Source organism: Hemicordylus capensis, chromosome 2 (genome assembly GCF_027244095.1).
Source record: "Hemicordylus capensis ecotype Gifberg chromosome 2, rHemCap1.1.pri, whole genome shotgun sequence".
NCBI classification, from domain to species: Eukaryota; Metazoa; Chordata; class Lepidosauria; order Squamata; family Cordylidae; genus Hemicordylus; species Hemicordylus capensis.
Window position 1 is genome coordinate 240841327 of NC_069658.1, and position 22754 is coordinate 240864080.

The 22754-nt window shown below is 44.4% G+C and overlaps 1 protein-coding gene and 1 pseudogene across 1 annotated transcript in view; both read left to right on the plus strand.

Annotated features, from left to right (window-relative positions):
• The window catches only part of LOC128343900 (zinc finger protein 845-like), a 31122-nt gene extending 15269 nt beyond the window's left edge, over window positions 1-15853 (plus strand). Inside the window, exons 7-13 of the mRNA XM_053293332.1 lie at window positions 3259-3343; window positions 7882-8010; window positions 8125-8683; window positions 8882-8990; window positions 9484-9539; window positions 12084-12210; window positions 12961-15853. Of these exons, the coding sequence (XP_053149307.1) occupies window positions 3259-3343; window positions 7882-8010; window positions 8125-8683; window positions 8882-8990; window positions 9484-9539; window positions 12084-12210; window positions 12961-14075 (2180 nt within the window). The 3' untranslated portion in view covers window positions 14076-15853. The remainder of the gene's footprint in view (window positions 1-3258; window positions 3344-7881; window positions 8011-8124; window positions 8684-8881; window positions 8991-9483; window positions 9540-12083; window positions 12211-12960) is intronic.
• A 2891-nt stretch (window positions 15854-18744) lies between these two features.
• Window positions 18745-22754, plus strand: part of LOC128347588 (zinc finger protein 665-like) — a 30023-nt pseudogene continuing 26013 nt past the window's right edge.

Here is a 22754-nt window from a genome sequence, read left to right on the forward strand (position 1 = left end):
CTGTCAGACGACGACTACTATGGATATTTATATACTGCTTTTCAACAAAAGATCTCAAAGTGGTTTACATAGAAAAAGAAATAAGATGGTTTCCTCAGATCATGCCAGGAACAACAACAAATATTTATATACTGCTTTTCAACACAAGTTTCCAAAGTGGGTTACAGAGAGAAATAATAAATAAATAAGATGGCTCCCTGTCCCCAAAGGGCTCACAATCTAAAAAGAAACATAAGACAGACACCAGTAACAGTCACTTGAGGTACTGTGCTGGGGGTGGATAGGGTCAGTTACTCTCCCCCTGCTAAATAAAAGAGAATCACCATGTTAAAAAGGTGCCTCTTTGCCCAGTTAGCAGGGGAGCTAAAAGTAGGAACAAAAAATACGGTAGCAACATACACAATACACTGTAAGCGCCTTAGGGCACAGACCTATCCTCTATCCCCTTGTTCTTTGTTGTAACCTGCTGGCACACTGTGGATGACATTATATAAATAATATGAACAATATTTAGTTCATTTTTCTTTCTCTGGCCTGAGAGCTTCTAATGTAATAACGTTATAACATGCCAGCAAAGACCATCTCTGCTCCCTGTCTTCTGAGGCAGAATTTGCATTCATGAGTGGGCCTCTGGGAAGAAGGGGTGGTAAAACAAAGGGATGAGGGGAAAGGACATGAACTGGGCAATGTCAACCTCTACCCTGTTCCCCACTGTGGGAGAGAGAGTGGCTGTGGCGTGTCCTATGTATGGCCTCCAGGGGATGGGAAGCAGCTGGTAAGTGCAAAGTGCCTTTTGGGGAAGGGGATTGAGAGTTTGCAAAAAATAAAATCCTGCATGCATGGTTTGCAGAAAATCCAAGATGGACAAGTGACCTATGCTTGGGAACAGTTGCCAGGTGAGGAGAGATCTGAACTCAGGCCTTGTCAGTGAAGAGGGGTTACCAGCCTCCCAGAACTGGCCTGGAGTCAGCACCCACTTCCAACTTGCTCTTGGAAATCTGAATGGGCTGATCTGATGAAAAATATTGAGGGACAAAAATAACTTTTCAGTCAGAGCTGCCAATAATGAATGGAGAGTCCAGGCACACAGCTTCAGTGCTGAGAGCAGAGAGAGGAGGAGCTGGGTAGGGGTCCAAAAATGGGAAGGGGGTTTGCTCCTCATTCCTTCTTGCAGGTTTCTACTCAGGTATCGCAAAGGAAGAGGATGAAGGCCTGAGAACAGAAGCTACACTAGCCCCTTGGCCAGCCCAAATGCTGTGTGTCCAGTGTGATTATGACACGCTGAAGCCCTGAGCTATGCCAAAGCCCCACAGCATGTCAAAAAATATTCTAACAACAACAACAAAAGACAATGAAAACAGAACTAGTAAAGCTTTAGTTTTACTCAGCAAGGACACAACAAAAAACAAATAAGCTATCAAAAACAGTTATCTTGCAATAAGCCTATTTGCATTAGAAATACTTTTAAATGAGGATCCCTTATATACATCTTGAAAATTAGTCAATATTAGCCTACTTTCCTTAAGGAAAGTAAGCTTACAAGATCGCCTGGCATTCTGTGTGTGTCCCCTGCTATCAACTGCAGAATGCCTGAACCAATATGAACCAGATTAAGTACAGTTGTAGGGACATCTCAATGGCACAGTTTGTGATGATGTCCGCCTGTGTTCTCTCTAACATTTTTTCATCTGTGTGTGGAATGAGTTTTGTTCTGGGTGGCAGTATCAAGGCATTGTGTGCGTGTGCATTCAGAATGGGACTTTCTTGATTTCACCTCAACGGGATCTAAAATGAACTGAGCAGACATCAAAAAACTTGTGAGTGTGCGCACACAGTGGTACATCTGCTGGTAACCTCCAGACTGGATTACTGCGATGGGCTCTATGTGGGGCTGCCCTTGTATGTAGTCCAGAAACTACAGTTGGTCCAAAATGCGGCAGCCAGGTTGGTCTCTGGGTCATCTTGGAGAGACCATATTATTCCTGTATTGAAGGAGCTACACTGACTGCCGATATGTTTCTGGGCAAAATACAAGGTGTTGGTTATAATCTATAAAGCCCTAAACAGCTTGGGCCCTGTGTAATTAAGAGAACGTCTTCTTCGTCATGAACCTCACCTCCCACTGAGATAATCTGGAGAGGTCCGTCTGCATTTGCCACTGGCTCGTCTGGTGGCCACTCAGGAATGGGCCTTCTCCATTGCTGCCCCAAGGCTTTGGAATGTGCTCCCTAGTGAAATAAGAGCCTCCCCATCTCTGACAGCTTTTAAAAAGTCTTTAAAGATGCATCTGTTCACCCAGGCTTTTAATTAATATTGTTTTAATGGTTTTAATGCTGTTTTAAAATATTAAATTTAAATTTTAAATATAAAATTAAATTGTTGTAGTGTTTTAAACTTTTTGTTTTAACTAATGTTTTACTTTCTGTTTTTATTTTGTTGTAAACTGCCCAGAGACGTAAGTTTGGGGCGGTATAAAAATATGGCAAATAAATAAATAAACAAAAATGTGTACACACCTTAGAGGGAACACTGATGTCCACCCCAATACAAGGTGGCAGATGTGTAAATGTTTGAGGCACAAGCGTGAACTGCCTTGTGAACCGCCTAACCAATTTGAACCAAATTTGGTACCGTTGTAGTTTATGACGCATAATGACACGTCAATGGTATACTTTGTAATGATGTCATCCATCCTGATTCAAGATGGTGGACAAGATGGTGGACAGAAGTGGGCTACAGAGAGGATGGTAATTATCTATTAAGATTATAGTGAAAGGAAGGCAGGCAGATTGGTTCTTACCAGAACAATTGGATTTTTATTCCAAGGACCCTCATAATGTGAAGCCCTAAGCTATAAGCTTGTGTCTAGATATGGCAATGCTTAGGCACCCCTGCCAATGAGAAGCTGTGCCCTACAAGATGTCCTGGGCTGGGGTAAAGGTGCCTCCTACTGAGTCAGACTGCCGTTCTGTGGCAAGGAATGAGGGATTTGTAGTCCAACATTTGGAGAACCTCAAGTAGGCCAGCCCTGCTCTTCTTTTCTTCTCTTTTCTCATTTCCACTGGATTCCTCTCTGTGTATGTATAGCGCAGTGAAGCAAAAACACATGCACGAACACAAAGATTAAGTCTGTGCATGTATTTTATGGAAGAGGGAAGGCAGAGAGAATCGAGCACGGTTGACCGATTAAGCCGACATCGAGAGTGTGACAGTGTGAGTGTAAACACTTTTGTGCTAGCTCCGCTTTTTCTCCTGCAGGGCAGGAAGGAGGTCCCTTAGTGCGCTTCAATCATAGGGTTAAATTAAGAGAGTGCTCTCTCTTCCTAGAGAGACCCCGAGGACGGTATTGTGGATAGAAGGGTTAAATTAAGAGAGTGTTTCTTCCTAGAGAGGCCCCGAGGACGGTATAGTGGGTAGAAAGCAATTGTTTTGCTCAAAGCTCACACGTACCTTGCCGTGGGAATCCGACGTTTGAGCAGCAGCCGTCTCCGGGATCGGGTGAGTTCTCTGCAAGTACATTGGGGTAAAGACTGCTCTGGAGGGTTGGTGGGAAAAGCAAATTGTGGAAGGGCCAAGTGGGTGGGAACCCCAGATGGAGAGAGGTCCAGCCCAACACAGGAGAGGATGAAGGAGAGCGAATTGTGTATTTCTTTATTAGATTTACAAATTTTCTATCCCACATTTACAAATATAATTCCCATATGGTAGATCGCAATTTAAAACCACCACTAAGGCAGTTGGTGATAAAGCAGCAATAATTAAAATCACGGAGGGTACATAACAGAGAAAAGCTCTGAAATGCAGGGAAAGGTTATAAATCCGACTTTTACCCAGCCTCATAACCAGCCGGCTCGGAAGACTAAAGAGAGGGCGGGGGAGGCAGAGGCGAGCAATCTGTGTATACACACAAACACACCTTCGCTCCAAAGAAAATGGCCCGCGTGGCTGACCCATCCAGGGTTCCTTCTCACCAGCCACATCTGAGAGCCTATTTCCGTCCCTAGAAAAGTCTAGTTCTAGGGTGTGTGCTCCCTGTTTCTCAGGGGCAGCTTTTTAAAAATCTTTTTAAGACTTGTTGCTATGTCAGGAACTCTGGTTTCATTATAAGTACAGAGAATTCAAAGTGGGATTCCTGAATATACCCCTATATTCCTGTATAGAACCTATAGCTTCTGCAGTGATTCACAGTGCGCATAACATAGCCATGATGGAAGCTCCAGGCTGAGATAAGGAGGCTCCAGGCTGAGATAAGGTGCGTGTAATACTCTGGCAGTTGGCACATGCTGGAATGTGGGAGGGAAGAGATGGAGAGCAGAGAGCAGCATTGAGAACCGTCCTCAAACTGCTGTGTTGGGCACAGTGCAAAAGAGGTGGCTTTAGCACAGGTGTTCCACTAGAGCTTCGTGGAAAAACTCAACACATTGGTCTAGAAGAGGTTTGTACATGGTTTTTCTTCTGGGAGGTTCCAACAGAGGGAAAATGCAAAGAAAAAGAAAAAGAGGAGATGGAGTACCAGACTTGGAGAAGGTGTGGTCCTTGCTCTCCAGATGAAGTCCAGAACAAAAGGGTTCTGTGTTGTGCCAAATCTGCATAAACTTCTCACCCCCCCAAAAAAACCCCATAGGATCCTATGGGGTTTAGGTTAATTTTTAAAAAAAAAAAAAAAACACCACCCACTTGCCTGTTTCTTTTGTGGGTTAGCTCATCATGCTCTTCCACCCAACCCACTTTGGTGTCCCTAGGGCCTACCCATGGAGAACAATGGGGTGATTCGAATTCCCCATTGTTCCCGATGGGTGAAACAAGCAGAGTGTGCACATTTTGCAACCCTTCCTTGCAAAAACAACAACAATACTGCAGAACATAAGAACAGCTCTGGATCAGGGGGCTGATCTACCCGGTCCAGGCCTCCCTGTCGTAAATCCATTGGCTTGGCTAACCCGGCAGGATTTACAGCCCCTTCAGCTCTACTTCTGTGAGTTAAACAGAAAGTCTGGAAATAAGAGTAGCAGCGAAGCTGCACAAATGAAAGTGCAAAAGACTCACAAAGAAAAATAGTAGCAAACAAAATAAAGACCCTTGAACTAAACTAGTTACCCCCCTCTACGATAACTGAGTAATAACTGGAAAAACAACAGAGCAAGGAATGAACAGAACAAGGAGCAGGGCATGAACAGAACAAGGAGCAGGGCATGAACATGAAAGGTTGAAGAATGCTAAGTATGAACACGGTCTGCGATAAGTGAAAGTTGCTAACAGCAATTTGTTTCAATAACAGTCTGCTTAATATAGGGCTCAAGATAACTGGCAGCCAATCAGGCTTTAATGACTCAGCACTTCTATTTCCTCTCCTGTGATATCTTGCACCTGTGTGTCTCCCACTGAGCCTTTCTCTTGAGATGTCTTCTTAACATAGATGAAATTCCAGCTTCCTCCTGATCAGCCTCTTCAGCACTCATGTCTGCCAGCCCAGGTCCAGAGTCTGTTTCCCCAGCCAAATCCTGCTGCTGTGCCTCTGAGCCTGCACTCCCAACCGAGTCCTCCCGTTCCTCCTCTGAGTCTTCTGACTCAGAGGTCTGAGCCATGACACTACCCAAGGCCTACCTGGTCCACCATCTTATTTGACACAGTTTCACACCCTCCTCTTGGTTGTGCCCCAGCCTCCTATCCTCAGCTTGCCTAACTTCAGCATCCAGGAGGTCCCTCCTCCTGGGCAGCTGGGCAGGGGTAACCACTTTATCTTTGGGTCACATAGGCAGAACAAAACATGCTCTGCTGATTTATCCAAGAGTGTCCAGATCTGATCCACCACTCCAGTCCTCTGCCAGCCTGCCAAGGCGATTGCTTCTTCAGTGATCAGTATGGTCTGGAGCTCACCGATCGTCTTCCTGAGAAGAAGAGCGGCAGGCAAAGCCTGGCTCAGTGTTGCTGTCCTGGCACTGTCAGGAACTCAGTTGGGACTGGGAGATTAGTGTTTAAAATATATAGATGTTAAAAGAAACAATATGTTTGTGACCCTTTTATTCAGGGGGGTAGCAAGGTTGGAGTGGGCCTAGAGACAAGATTTTAAAATGCCCCTCCCCATCCCACTGAAGCTCAGCTCATGAAGTAAAGAAATCCTAAATTATTTTTTAAAAGGTTTTGTAAATTGTGGACAATGCAAGTCATGTAATGGTACTAGAGAAAGACATGCTGTTCTGGTAGCTCCAGGTCTTAACACTCACATCGGTTTCGGAGGATGAGTACAACCGAAGGAAGCCTGGGTGGGTGCGTGGCTGGGGGAGTCAGTCATCACTTGCCTCTGGGGCCATGTGACTTGCCTCTCCCCTTGCCCTATTATAGTTATGCCCCTGCTTTTATTTATTTTAAACCCTTTGTTTCTTTATTACACTGCCAACACCTAATTTGGGATTCTAACACTAACTTTGGTGTTGCGCCTGAGTGGTAACGTGGGGAGAAGTAGACACAGTTGAAACCGTTTTAAAATTCGAAACCAAAGAAAATAACTTTATTGTGGTACAATAGCTTCAGTGGTTTCTATTCACTACAATGTAGGGTCACATGCATAATGGTTTCTGAAACAAGCAAGCAGGCGGCGGGGAGGGAGAGGGCGGGCGAGTGAGTGGCAGGGAGGGGGTGAGCGAGCCAGGAGTGAGCGAGCGTTGGGGAGGGGGTGAGTGAGTGGCAGGGGGGAGCCAGCAGCAGAGAGGGGGGCGAGAGAGTGGTGGGGAAGGGGCGGCTGAGAGTGGGTGGCTGACGCTGAGCAATATGAAGATGAAGAAAATGAAGAGCCCCTGGTGGCTCAGTGGTAAAACTGCCGCCCTGTAACCAGAAGGTTACAAGTTCGATCCTGACCAGGGGCTCAAGGTTGACTCAGCCTTCCATCCTTCCGAGGTCGGTAAAATGAGTACCCAGAATGTTAGGGGGCAATATGCTAAATCATTGTAAACCGCTTAGAGAGCTCCGGCTATAAAGCGGTATATAAATGTAAGTGCTATTGCTATAAAGCAGGGGCTGTGGTGGGGGGCAAGGACAGCAACGAAGTCCTAGCTCACAGATGCTCTGTGAGGGTCAGCTCGTTAAAACAAAATTCTTTAGAGTTTCAACGCCTTTCCTTGGACACAACCTCCCTGGCTGTATAACCTGTGTATTAAACTATACATTCCCAGAATTCACAAAGTGATAGTCAAGCTTGCTCTACAGAGGTCATGCCTGGTGTGTACAACCTACCCACCAACCTCCCAATCCCACCCTCAGTCCTGCTCTAGAGACCCTAGCCAGAGACCCTCTCTCTTGCCCTGATCATCCCCGTCTGTGGGATCCCCATCCAAGCCCTCTCTCACTTGGGCTCCCTCCAGCCCTCTCTGGGAATCTCAGTTAGCTCCACCTGAACTTTATAGCCACCTCCTGCTCACTCCATTCCATAGCCCCTCCCTTAGGAATTCTCTCCAGAGGAGGTTCCTAAGTTTAAGTTTGTTAAGTTACAAGTTAAAGTTTGTTGTAAACCGCCCAGAAACTTGTGTTTTGGGTGGTATATACATGTGTTAAATAAAATATGTTTTAATTATATAAATATATATGAGAAGAGAGACAAGGGCAAGGGACGGGAGAGAGGGCGAGGAATGGGACACCCCCAGCGCAGTACCTCCTGTGACGGTTTCTTGTGTCTATCTTATGTTCCTTTTTAGATTGTGAGCCCTTTGGGGACAGAGATCAATTTAATTAATTAGTTAATTAATTATCTAGGTAAACCGCTTTGGAAACTTCTGTTGAAAACTGGTATATAAATTGTTGTTGTTGTTGTTGTTATGTGCTGAACAGAGAGTAAACAGAGCTTCAAGGAAAAGGAAGGCTATGGAGGAAAGGGGACACTAAGTGAAGGTATCTCTGGCTGAGCCAACGGTCGATGAGCAATAGTCACAGCAGTGAAGTCTGCCACAGAGCAGCAAAGTTCACACACAGGGGAGTAAGAGCGAGTGAAAGAGGTGCTGCCGCCAAGAAAGAGACCAGGTACAAGGATGCTGCATTGCCTGACCATTGATCAGTGGAAAGCATTCATTCTGTTGCCTTCACGTGCTTCCTCCCCAGTTTCTCTGCTCTAACATTTGCCTGTTTTTCCTACAGAAAGAAGATCCAATCACTTGGAATCATCCAGCTTTGCCTGCAAAGTGTCTTCTTGCCTTGGGAGTTTGTTTTTCAGGAAGTAAGAGCACTATCAGTCTGGGTAGTCCTTACCTTGAAGGATAGAAAAGTGATTCTTTGGCTTTCTAGGGACAGCCTTGAAACACAGATGGACGGGCTACAGTCAGCTGATACCAGAGCAAGAAAAGGCCCTGATGCCCTCTGGGCTGGGAGCAGCAGGGAATTCTGGGAGGGAACTGCACAAAGAATCCTGAGTGAGGACAATGAGGGCTTCAGGCAGTACCAATACCAAGAGCTTGAGGGTCCACGAGAGGTTTGTACCCGGATGCACAACCTTTGCCGTCACTGGCTAAAGCCAGAAAGATGCACAAAGAATCAGATGCTGGACCTGGTGATCCTGGAACAGTTCCTGACTTTCCTGCCCCTGGAGATGGAGAGCTGGGTCAGAGAATGTGGAGCAGAGACCACTTGCCAGGCAGTGGCCCTGGCAGAAGGTTTCCTCCTGAGCCAGGCAGAGGCCAAGAAGCAGGAAGAGCAGCAGGTGAGGGTGTTTTCTCCTGGTAATTCCAAGTTGTTGAAACATTAAGCACAAGATCCTAAAAATCCCAGCTGGTTGCCCAGATATTGAAAGAAAATCATTCAGGGACTGAATGTGTTCAAAATTGCACTTTCCTTTGCTTGTACCAATCTGTATCTGATTCTGCTCCCTCTTCCTCAACTGGGATTCTTCTTGTTTTAGGGGCCATTTGCAGAAGTGGCCACTGATTTCCTTAAGGCGGAGAAGGCTCCATTGGACACCAGTCAGAGGGGGATAATACGCGAGGGTGATATAGGTGCCACCTTGCAAGGTAAGGATGAATGGAGCATATTTAAACTTGGTTCCTTTCTCAAGTATTTATTTTATTTAACATATTTTTATACTGCCCAAAACTTACATCTCTGGGTGGTTTACAACAAGATAAAAACAACATTAAAACATTAGTTTAAAACAAAACCAAGAAATTTAAAACAATTTAAAAATTTTAAAACAATATTCTAAAACAACATTAAAAACAATCAAAACAGTATCAGTTATGCCTGAAATGAATGGGTTGCTTTTAGCTCCACTTCAGTACAGGGAAGGTAGGTTTTTCTCTAGCTTCTCCCCAACTTTAGAAATACATTAACTTCAAACCTCTGAAAGCACCATTGTCCAAACTAACACTTTGAATTATACCAAAGACCCAACCTGCATAGCTTTATTTATGCAAAGAATTGAAATATCAAAGATGTATGAAATACAATATGTGTTGCAAGGATAAATGATCTTCCCACCACCTTTGTGTTTGGTGTCGCTTGCAGATCATGTCCCTCTTCTTTATGCTGGGATGGAAACCGTGGCTGTGGAGACTGATCAGGTAGGAGAGGGATCATGAAGAAAATGGGGATGGGGCTTCCTTTGCTGCATGCACAGTGCACAGTTTCAACCCTTGGCATTTGTTGGCAGGGGTGGGAAAGACCCCTGCTTGAAATCCTAGAGAGCTAATGCCAGTCGGTGTAGAACAGGCCTGCTCAACTTAGGCCAGGCATCCCCAAACTGCGGCCCTCCAGCTGTTGCTAAACTACAACCCCCAGCATACCCAGCCACAATAAATTGTGACTCGGGATGCTGGGAGTTGTAGTTCAGCAACAGCTGGAGGGCCGCAGTTTGGGGACGCCTGACTTAGGCCCTCCAGCTGTTTTGGGACTACAACTCCCATAATTCCCACTGACAGTGGCCAACATCTGCAGAAGGGCCGAAGTTGAGCAGAAAGTCCTGAGTTAAATGGACCAGTGGTCTGACTCTGTGGAAGGTAGCTTCTTTTTGGAAAACTGATTCTTTTATTTGCCCCAGGTGCTGAACCGATGAGACAATGTGTAAACATCCTGATGATGAAGAAAAAAAATATTTTAATACAAAAGTACAATCAGAGCAAAGAAAACAGAATAAGGGAGTACATCATTAGATTTGGAATTTCAAAAAGTAATAAACAGAATCTATCGTACAAATTTGTCTGCTTTTACAATCAGTTCTGATCTTCAGAATAAGTTCGTTTTGTAAGTAATGCAGTGTCCCAAATACAGTAAACTTCTTTTCTTCAAAAATACTCGAGGGGAAAGAGAACTGAAAAGCAATAGAAGCAAGGAGGCTACAAATCACGCTCCCATTCATTAGCTTAGGAAAACAAAAGAAAAGACAAATAATTATTAAAGGGGTAAGGCCAAATATGAAGATCAAGAGAAAAATAAAAACATTGCCACAAAGAACGTAAAGTTTAGCCTAAAAGGGGAAGATGGGAGCAAAACAAGGAGGGAATTGCCCCATAAGGAAAGTTTTCCTTCTCTAGAGTACAAATAAAAAGGAATGAGGTAAAGTCAAAGAAAATAAAACCAACTAGAACCAGCACTATCCGCTATTGTTTTCAAATTTCCACTGTAGATACTGAAATAATAATTTACTTAATAGTTATTTAGTTATTTGCATTTATATCCCACCCTATATTCCATGGTCTCAAAGTGGGTCACAACAATTAAAACACATTGAGGCGATTCTCATGATCGGTGGAAAGTGGGCAAAGGGAGCGTATCCCGCTTTCCATGGCCTGCGAGCCCGCTTTCCATGGCCTGCGTATCCCGCTTTCCATGGCCTGCGAGCGAGGTCACCCGCTTAACTACTTCTCCCCTTAGCCCAGGTTAGCAGAGCGAGTGCTCTGCTAACCCGGGTTTTTAAATATAATAATAATAATTCAATTTCTATACCGCCCTTCCAAAAATGGCTCAGGGCAGTTTACACAGAGAAATAATAAATAAGTAAGATGGATCCCTGTCCCCAAAGGGCTCACAATCTAAAAGAAACATAAGATCAACACCAGCAACAGTCATTGAAGGTATTACGCTGGGGGTGGATAGGGCGAGTCACTCTCCCCCTGCTAAATAAAGAGAATCACCACATTAAAAGGTGCCTCTTTGCCAAGTTAGCAGGGGTGTTTGGGCTGTGTATTGCCGTGGTGTGGCTCCACGCCATGGCAACACATGAGGAGACTCCAGCTGGGAGGCTGCAAGCAGCCTCCCGGGCTCAGGGGTCTCTCCAGTATGGGGCATCCTGGAACTTCCCTGAAGCCCCCGCCGGCTCCGAGCCGCCTAGGGCTGCCTGAATGATCTCTCGGCGAACCATATAAGCCCACATTGGCATTATTAGACAGAGCCAGTGTGGTGTAGTGGTTAGAGTGCTGGACTAGGACCGGGGAGACCCGAGTTCAAATCTCCATTCAGCCATGAGACTAGCTGGGTGACTCTTGGCCAGTCACTTCTCTCTCAGCCTAACCTACTTCACAGGGTTGTTGTGAGGAGAAACCTAAGTATGTAGTACACCACTCTGGGCTCCTTGGAAGAGCGGGATATAAATGCAAAATAATAATAATAATAATAATAATAATAATAAATAATAATTAGTATTGTATCAAAAAGCTCTGTTATATGGAGGCTGTGATCCTCTCCTTAAGTTCACCTTAATTTCAGCCAGCAACAAGTTAGTCAAAATCTTTCCATTGGCTTCAAACCCTCAGTTGTTTCCCTTGTGCCATCATTAACCCCTCCCAAATGCAGCATTCTTCTCTCTCACCCAAACTACTGATCTGGCTGAAAAGCAAGTCATGGCTCAGAATGGTCAGTTCTTGACCCAGGCTATCTAAGATGGATCTTTGCAGACCAAGCCACCTTCGTGACAAATCTGGACTAAAATTAACCCCAGGGTGACACTTGTGTTCCTGTCAAAGCTTCAATGGCTACAAAGGCCACCCAGGAAGGTTAAAATCCTCTCAGAAAACTGCCAGCACTCCTTAAGTATTCTTTTGGATGGTGGTTAGAGGGGGATACTTGTTCCATCAGTCTCTAAGGAAAAAATGTTCTGTTCTTTTCTTCAGGGTCGGGTGTCCTTTGAGGAGGTGGCTGTGCATTTCTCTGAGGAGGAATGGACCCTGCTTGATGGAGGCCAAAGAGCTTTATACCAAGAAGTTATGCTGGAGAATTATGGGAATGTAGCATCTCTGGGTAAGGCTCCCCCTTTCCTTTGGTTTAACGTAGGGACATAGGAAGCTGCCATATACCGAGTCAGACCATTGGTCCATCTAGCTCAGTATTGTCTGCACAGACTGGCAGCGGCTTCTCCAAGGTTGCAGGCAGGCGTCTCTCTCAGCCCTATCTTGGAGATGCCAGGGAAGGAACTTGGAACCTTCCGCTCTTCCCAGAGTGGCTTCATGCCCTGAGGGGAATATCTTGCAGTGCTCACTCATCAAGTCTCCCATTCATATGCAACCAGGGCAGACCCTGCTTAGCTATGGGGACAAGTCATGCTTCCTACCACAAGAACAGCTCTCCTCCATAGACCAGCACTCCTCCTCCTTCTGCATTGACAGATGCTGGAGGCAGAAATAATTACTGTTATTGCTTGTTAGCACATCACTTTTTAAAATGTGGTGGAATGTGTAACTCTTCAAATCTGTCATCCACTTGCAATATGCATTCATTCATTTATTCATTCATTCATTTAGACAGACTTGTTTGTATACTGCCCAAACATCACGTCTCTGGGTGGTTTACAATAAAATAATACAAATTACAGCAAAATGAAAAGGTTAAAACATTACAATAATTTAAAATTTAAAACAATGTTTAAAACTATTAAAACAGTATCTAATTAAAAGACTGGGTGAATGGTTAAGAGTTAATTAGCTTAGACCATTGATTTTCAGCGCAGTTTCTCTCTTAGGATGTTACAGTGTTCTTTCTTTATTCCAAAAGGTGATGGGGGGATGAGATCATATCAGTGCTTGGAGTGTGGAAAGATCTTCATCTGCAGGAGTAGCCTTGCTTTACATCAGAGGATCCATACAGAGGAAAAACCATATCGATGCTTGGAGTGTGGAAAGGGCTTCAGTTGGAAACATCTACTTATTTCACATCAGCAAATTCACACGGGAGAGAAACCATATAAATGTTCAGACTGTGCCAAGACATTTTCATATAAATCAAGCTTTAATAAACACCAAAGAGTCCATACAGGGGAGAAACCATACAAATGCCTGGATTGTGGAAAGGGCTTTGTCAGCAACAAAAGCCTCACTGCACATCATAACATCCACACAGAAGAGAAACACTATAAATGCTCAGAGTGTGGAAAGGGCTTCCATGTTAGCAAAGGGTTAACTTTACATCAGAGAATCTGCACAGGGGAAGAACCATATAAATGCTTGGAATGTGAAAAAAACTTCAGTCGGAAGCAACACCTTACTTTGCATCAGCTAAGTCACACAGGGGAGAAACCATTTAAATGCACAGATTGTACAAAGAGTTTTTCGAAAGTAACAAACCTTAATAAACACCAGCGGGTCCACACAGGGGAAAGACCGTATACTTGCTTGGAGTGTGGAAAGGGCTTCAGCTGGCAACAGATATTCATTTCACATCAACGAATTCACACAGGAGAGAAACCATATAAGTGCTCAGACTGTGCCAAGATGTTTTCTGATAAATCAAGCTTTAATAAACACCGAAGACTCCATACAGGGGAAAGAGCATATAAATGTATGGAGTGTGGACAGAGCTTCAGTCGGAAGGAACACCTTACTTCACATCAACGAATTCACACTGGGGAGAAACCCTATAAATGCTTTGATTGTGGAAAGAGCTTCCGTGTTAGCACAAGCTTATGTTTGCATCGGAGAACCCACACAGGAGAAAAACCATATAAATGCCCAGTGTGTGAAAAGAGCTTCAGTCGGAAGCAACACCTTACTTCACATCAACGAAGTCACACACGGGAGAAACCATTTAAATGCTCAGATTGTACAAAGAGTTTTTCAGATCTGGCAGGCCTTAGTAAACACCGACGAGTCCACACAGGGAAAAGACCATAAGTATTTAGAGTGTGGAAACAGCTTTAGTTGGAAGTGAACCCTCACATCAGTGCATTCACACAGGGGAGGAATCATGGAAGTGTTCAGACTGCTAAGTTTTTTTTTTTTAAGATAGATCAAGTTTCAATACACACAAAAGGGCCCCTACAGGGGAGGAACCATATCAATGTTTAATGTTTAAATGATTTTAATTGTAAACCATTAAAGACACAAGTTTTGGGCGGTATAGAAATAGGTTAAATAAAGAAATTGAATAAAAATTCTTGGAGTGTGGAAAGAAATTCTGTGAGAACACAGTGAGGTCATTCACACAAGCAAAAACTGTTCTAACCAGGTTTGGGAGCTCTGTGTACTCCCAATTTTGGGTTGTGTGGAAGCAAGTTAGTAGGAAAACCTGGGTAGCTTTTCTTCCTATCTTGCTTCCACACAATCACTTCTACCTGGGTTTTCCTCTTACCTTGTTTCCACACAACCCAAAATTGGGAGCACACACAACTCCCAAACCTGGTTAGAACACGGTTTTCGCTTGTGTGAATGACCTCAGTGTTTATTTCACATCAAATAACTCACAGGGCAGATTTATAAAATAATTCTAGGGGTTGCGTAAAACTGCTACCCCAAAAGCAGCAAAGACTGTCACTAGTCAAGGAGACTCCCTATGATCTGTAAACACTGGTGTGATGTGTACTTGCCCAGGAAACATTTGGTGAATGGGAAATTGATCCCTTTCTCTTGTGCTTTTAGGGTGTTTTGAGATCCCTTTAACAATTTTTACCTGCTGTTTTATCTGCTGGTTCTACTGCTGTATTGTTGGCATTTAATATTCTGGCAGTTATTTTGAAAATATATTGTTTTTATTGTGTAGACCAAAAAAAAATAAAAATGGAAGCATGTTCTATGGGAAGGAAAGAGAAAAAGAAAATTACACTATTTATCCAAATTATTGGTTACCTTACTTCTGCCCACCATTGTGGCTAGAGTTCTGTAAAATATTATTTGAAATTATAATATTGTGATTGCATTTTATTGTTTTAGATGGGCTTTTCCTTTGAAGCTGTTCTTGGTGAAAGGTAGAGTATAAAATGTTATAAATAAATAGATGGAGTCATAGCAGCAGCAGCAGCAGCAGCAGCACAGAAGAGGGAATTTTACAGCGTTCTTCCCTGTCTTAGGAATGAGGTAATGTAAAAAAGCAAACCACATGCCATGGGCGTAACCATAATAGGGCAAGGGAAGACAGTTGTCTGGGGGCCCCCTGCCTTGGGGGGGGGCAGAGGCAAGTCACATGACTGACTCCCCCAGCTACACACCCGTCCAGGCTTCCTGCAGTTGTATTCAGCCTCCGAAACTGATCTATGTGTTAAGACCTGGAGCTACCAGAACAGCATGTCTTTCTCTAGTACCGTTAAATGACTTGCATCATCCACAATTTACAAAACCTTTTAAAAACTAATTTAGGATGATGTTCTATTGTGGCACATAGAAGATAGGTAGATTTAAAAATATAAATTTTACTATGCTTTTTGTTACCACTATTCAGCCTCGTTTAAGATTTCTTTACTTCATGAGCTGAGCTTCACTGAGGGGGGCAGGCATTTAAAAATCTTTTCTCTGGGCCCACTCCAACCTTGCTACGCCCCTGCCACATGCCACTTGATCTTTCAGCTTATGCCATGATCTTTCTGCCTGGGAAATATTATTTATTTACTCCATTTGTATATCGCTATTCAAAAGCAGCGCCGAGTGCAGTGTAAAATTAATAAAAACCATGACCTAAACATTTGTTCTTAAGTTCTTATCTAGTCGGGTGTCTATGGGCCACCTCCAGCCTCAGAGGCACGATGCCTCTGAATACCAGTTGCAGGGGAGCAGCAAGAGAGAAGGCATGCCCTAACATCTTGCCTATGGGCTTCCCAGAGGCATCTGGTGGGCAACTGTGTGAAACAGCATGCTGGACTAGATAGGCATTGGGCCTGATCCAGTTGGGCTGTTCTTATACAATTAAAGTTTAATTAATGCAGTAAAAGCAAAATATAATTTTTAAAAAGGACAGCAGTGGTCAATCACATTTAAACATCCAACCTAGCATCCTAAAAACCTCAGCAGAGAAATACCTGCCTAAAAAGTCTTGGTCAAGTGGCAGGATGAGGCCAAATTTGAAGGGTTCTACTGAATCAGCAGGGAAATGCTTGACTAGCAAGCCAGAGGTTTCTGGTTTGAAGGCCCACTGGTATCTTTCCCAGACTATGGGAAACATCTATATCGGGCAGCAGCAATATAGGAAGGTGCTGAAAGGCATCTTCTCATACTGCATGGGAGGAGGCAATGCTAAACCCCTCCTGTATTCTACCAAAGACAACCACAGGGCTCTGTGGTCCCCAGGAGTCGAAACTGACTCGACGGCACACTTTACCTTTACCAAATCTCTAGTGGGAAGATGTTCCACAGTGTTGGTGACATTGCTGAAAAGTGATTCCCTAGTGACACTACCAGGCTATCCCTCCAACACATCCAACTATCTAACTTTCTGCTGGCCAGCCTGTTTCTTGCATCCTCTCAGTGTCACAGCAGTTATACTGGCAATGTGATAAATGACTGGGTGTTTTAGAATGATACATCTCTGAATAAAAACCACCTCCAGCCTCAGAGGCAAGATACCTCTAAATACCACTTGCAGGGGAGCCACAGCAGGAGAGAGGGCATGCCCTCAGCTCCTGCCTGTGGGTTTCTCAGAGGTATCTGGTAGGCCATTGTGGGAAACCGGATGCTGTTCTAGATATAAGCTGCTGTACTTCTGGCTGCCTCAAAGCCACACTATCATCAGCTACAGCTCCTCTCCTCCTGTCTGATCTGTTACATGCTGAATGTTATTTCTTGACTGTGAGACCCTCCCTCTTGCAGCCAGTTTTTGGCTACTAGACAGCTATAAAGATATTACCTTTAACCTAATTTACAGAATGCTGTACAAAGGCATATGCCACCTAATGGCGCAACTGGGAAATGATTTGCTTAGTGAGCAAGAGGTTGCCGGTTAAATCCCCACTAGTATATGGGAAAAACCTATATCGGGCAGCAGCAATATAGGAAGGTGCTGAAAAGCGTCATCTCACACTGCGTGGGAAGAAGCAATGGTAAACCCCTCCTGTATTCTACCAAAGAGAACCACAGGGCTCTGTGAGTGCCAGGAGTCAACACTGACTGAAGGGCAAAACTGTACTTTATACAAAAGCATGTCTGTCTGTCTCTCTCTCTATCTCTCAACAAATCCAGAGTTTCAATAAAGAAATATTACGTAGCGTTTTAGAGAATGGGTGTGTCAGAAAAAAACTCTAGGAAAGCCAGATTTCAATTTGTTTAACCTTCCACTTAAAACTTTTTTAAAAGTTGAAGTTAACTAGTTTTTAACTAGTTAAAGTTAAGAGTCAGCAGCTAAACAAATTTAGCTTGATAAGTTAACATCTTTACCTATTTAGAACTAGTTTAGAACTATTTAGAACTATGTCTCATGGGAAAGCACATATTGATAAATAATAGGATAACTTGCCTATTTATCTGTTGAAGTCACTTCCACTTCATTTATTTATTTTATGCCTAAGATCATTGCCTACGATTTGCCTTCTCAGTTTGTTTTCTTATTGCAACTGTCCTCTTATTCTTTATATGCCAAATAAAACTGGATCGGTGGATCTTCATCTCATTTCAAGTGACACAGAAACTTAATTTTCAAGTAGTTGAATAACCAGGGATTTCAGAAAACAAGAAGGAAAAATATTTTGAGTAGATGTAAAGAATGGAAAACTGTAGACTAGGTGTGACATCCCTATTTTGTTGTTGTTGCAGAAAACAAAATGAAAATACAGCTGAGGATCATGGATCTCACAGATCTTCTCCTATTGGCCTAGCTCAACATATATCAACTTATATATCAACATATTTGTGAGACCAGTTTCTCACATTTGAGTGAGCTTAACATAAAATAAGAAATCTTTTGTGCCTGGAAAATGATCGGATAGTAGCAATAAGTAGTTTTAAAAGCAAGATTTGGAATGTTTATGTCATCCAAATAAGCTCAAGTTTATCATTAAATGTAGCTGTTACAAAAACTATTTTGTTAACATTATATTTGTTATACAGCCCAGCCCAGGCTGTGATTTCTACAACAATTCTAGAAGGGGAGTATAAGTTCCAGTCACAAAGATACTTATGTTTACTTTAGAGTTTTATTTGTGATGAAATGGGGTTTTCTCATATATTCTAGAATTTCAGTTAGAAAATGTGTGTTTGTATTTATGTTTGTGGTAGGATCTAAAGTTCTGTGCGCTCTTGGGGGCCAACGGTTACCTCTCCCATCCCCCTTGGCCCCAGTTCCTGCCTTCTGCCCCAGTCTCTGCTTCCTGTCCCAGCTGCCTCTCCTCCCCACCGCCACTTCTGCCCCCCCTTTCTTTCCCCCTTCCTGGGCCTTGCCTCCTGGCCGGGCTGGGGCCCACTGCCTCTGACCTCCACATCAGCCAATCAGGCGCGCCCACCGCCCAGCCAATCAGCTGGGCGCTGGGACGCACATTCCAAAGCACACCCAGGAGAGTTATATAGATAGATAGATGTAGTAGAGGCTGCAAAAGCACTGTTGTGATTGGGCAGTGAGAATTCCATATGCAGATTGCAGAGGAGTCTGTGACAGTTAAGGTCAGTTGGAGTGAAGCTGTTCCTGGATGATAGATGTGCTTGATGTACAGCTCTGGGTAAAGGAAAGAAGTTGCGTGTATTTCTAACCAGAATAAATCTCTGGTTGTTGCTTATCCTGGACGGCTTTTTGTTTTGTTGGCAATTCCCAAGTGAAGACAGAAAGATTGCTGGGTCAATCAATACAGCTACCCAGGGATGCTTGAGGGATCAGGGTGAGTGCTGAAAATTTCCCCAAGTGGTGGTAGCAGACTGATTTTCCAGCTACAAATCATTTATTTATTATATTTATATCCCGCTCTTCCTCCAAGGAGCCCAGAGCGGTGTACTACATACTTGAGTTTCTCCTCACAACAACCCTGTGAAGTAGGTTAGGCTGAGAGAGAAGTGACTGGCCCAGAATCACCCAGCAAGTCTCATGGCTGAATGGGGATTTGAACTCAGATCTCCCCGGTCCTAGTCCAGCACTCTAACCACTACACCACGCTGGCTCTCATATCCCCTGTCAGCTGTGAAGGGAACCCAACGGCACCCCTCAGAACCTCATGGTGAAGTGTCACATAAATGCTGACGTAATATTTGTATGGGTATATCATTTTTATGATCCATGTGTTATTCTTGCCTCAACATGTCACTGCATGTGTCTGGCTGACTATAAGAAGAACATAAGAACAGCCCTGCTGGATCAGGCCCAAGGCCCATCTAGTCCAGCATCCTGTTTCCCACAGTGGCCCACCAGATGCCACCGGAAACCTACAGGCATGAGTTGAGGGCATGCCCTCTCTCCTGCTGTTACTCTCCTGCAACTGGTACTCCAGTTGAGACCTTGGGTTAGGGAGGTATAAAAATGCACTAAATAAATAAATAAATACTCAGAAGCATTGTGCCTCTAAGGCTGGAGGTGGCCTGTAGCCACCATGTCTTTGTCTAAAGGTCCAACCATTGCCTTCACATAGAAACATAGGAAGCCTCCATATACTGAGTCAGACCATTGGTCCATCTAGCTCAGTATTGTCTTCACAGACTGGCAGCGGCTTCTCCAGGGTTGCAGGCAGGAACTTCCCTCCTTATGTTCTTATTAAGAGGGGTTTGGATAACTTCATGGAGGAGAGATCTATCAACGGCTACTAGTTGGAGGGCTATAGGTCACCTCCAGCCTCAAAGGCAGGATGCCTCTGAGTACCAGTTGCAGGGGAGTAACAGCAGGAGAGAGGGCATGCCCTCAACTCCTGCCTGTAGGCTTCCAGTGGCATCTGGTGGGCCACTGTGTGAAGCAGGATGCTGGACTAGATGGGCATTCTTGGGCCTGATCCAGCAGGGCCATTCTTATGTTCTCCTATTAAGGATTATCTCTCCAGTTAGAGCTGACAACTGTCCTCTTTCTCCCCTGCCTCCCTCTCACTCTGCTTGCTCCCCGTTCTCTGACTTGCTCATTCATACTTTCTCTCCCCTTTTCTATCTCTCTCGCCCTCTTTCCTGTCTCACTCCCCCTCCTTCTCTCAAAGCAATGGGAAAAATGTGGTGAGGTGCACCTTGTGCAGTTCAGCCCTCCTAGCTTTGGCCAACGTCATGTTTAGCCTAGTGTATCCCTAATGTAAAAGGCGGCAACCCTACAACTGGGCATCTGTCACATCACAGTAGACAACCTTTCAACATGCAGCACATATTACTATTAATATGAAACCCACTGGACAACTGAGGTGCTTTGTCCACAGGCTAGGGGGTACTTTGCTACTTAAAAGGTTGAGAAAGGGACAGTTCTAGGACAAAGCAGAAGTACTGGCTATGAGAGATTTTGCCTTCAAGAGTTAAGGTGACTGAATTTCCACTCCCAGAGTGGCCCTCTCGGTGCTTTGAATCAAAAGGGCTGGGGCGGGGGGTAGGATGTGAACAGGGAAAGTGGGAAGTGGCACAATTGTATGTTTCACTCATGGCCTCCAGTGGGTGGGAGGCATCTAGTGAGTGCAAAGGGAGCCAGCAGAGGGAGCCGGTGGAGTGCTGGACTAGGAGTTCAAATCCCCATTCAGCCATGATACTAGCTGGGTGACTCCGGGCCAGTCACTTCTCTCTCAGCCCAACCTACCTCACAGGGTTGTTGTGAAAGAGAAACTCAAGTATGTAGTACACCGCTCTGGGCTCCTTGGAGGAAGAGCGGGATATAAATGTAAAAAGAAAAGAAAAAAGAAAAAGTGGTACTGCCTTTTAGGGAAGGGAAGGGAAGGGGAAATATGGTTGCAGAAAATCCTGCATGTTGTATACTGTGAGATGTCCCAGGGGTGAAGTTACCCTAGTCAAGGTACCCTTAGTCAGGTTGGGAATGGACTTAGTGTAGTGATGTCAATTAAACTCAATTCTGAACTGTCTGATAAAGGACAGCAGGTAGGAATTAAACAGGCTAAGACTATCTTGGCATAGTCTGAAAAAGCCGCATCCGTTCAATGTCTGCGTCTCATGCAGACATGAAAAGCTGATAGCTGAGCAGTGACTCTGGAGTGGGGCATGTAAATACCTTAGTGCTTTCACTCTGCTTTTTATCTTTGCTTTCCAGTGGGATTCAGTCTCAGGGTTAAATCAAGGAAGTGTATCTTCCTAGAGAGGCGCTTAGGAGGACTGTATTGTAGAAGGTGGTAATCCCTTCTCTTACACACACCTTTTTGTCAGAAAACGGCCTTTGAGCAGCAGTCCTATCTGGGACCTGGGACCGGTAAGTCTTCCACCTAAGTGCATTGGGGTGATGGAGCCATGGGGGACAAATCTGCACTGGATGGTTGGTGGAAAAGGCAAAGCATGAGTGAGCGGGTGGGGGGAAACCTCTAGATGGAAAGAGATCCAGCCAGACAAGGGGTGGGTGGGGAGGGAACTGTGTATTTTTTCCTTCTTATACATTTTTCTATCCCACATTTAACAGTATAATTTTCACAAGGTGGCTGATCATTTAAAACCACCACGGACACAATCAAATGTTAAAGTCACAAAACCACAAAGACCAAACAGAACAGAGAAAACCTATGACATGTGGGAGAGGGGGGCTACCAGTCGTAGAGTCAGCTTTTACCCCACTCTTAACAGCCCTGCACTAAAAACTGAAAACGGCAGCCATGGAGAGGGGGAGGCCAAGAAGAGGAAACAGCAGCCCCTTATCTCCCCCCCGCCACCCACGCGCCCCATCCATTCCCTCCAAGAAAAGTGACCTGTGTGGCTGACCATCCAGGATTCTTTCTTAGCACTGACATTTGGGGGCCTCTTTCCTCCTCTAGACAAGAACTAATCCTGAAGACTTCCCTCAAGGGCATGATGCCCTTTGCATTTGGAGAGATGGAAACTAGTTTCAGAGTGGTTTACATCAACAGTGTAGGCAAGGTGCCTGAAAGAAGGGGAAAGAGATGGAAGCCATACAACTTCCCCGTCTCCCTGTCGGGGAAACTCTGATCTGCCTTCCTATAGACTGGATTACTGTAATGCGCTCTATGTGGGGCTGCCCTTGTACGTAGTCTGGAAACTACATCTGGTCCAGAATGCGGCAGCCAGGCTGGTCTCTGGGTCATCTCGGAGAGAACATATAACTCCTGAATTGAAGGAGCTACACTGACTGCCGATATGTTTCCGGGCAAAATACAAGGTGCTGGTTATAACCTATAAAGCCCTAAACAGCTTGGGCCCTGTGTATTTAAGAGAACGTCTTCTTCGTCATGAACCCCACCTCCCACTGAGATTATCAGGAGAGGTCTGTCTGCATTTGCCACCGGCTCCTCTGGTGGCTACTCAGGGATGGGCCTTCTCCGCTGCTGCCCCGAGGCTTTGGAATGTGCTCCCTAGTGAAATAAGAGCCTCCCCATCTCTGACAGCTTTTTAAAAATCTTTAAAAATACATCTCTTCACCCAAGCTTTTAATTAATGTTGTTTTAATGGTTTTAATGCTGTTTTAAAATATTATTTTTAAATTTTTAAATTGTTGTAATGTGTTTTTCCCCTCCCCATTTTTGTCTTAACGAAAGTTTT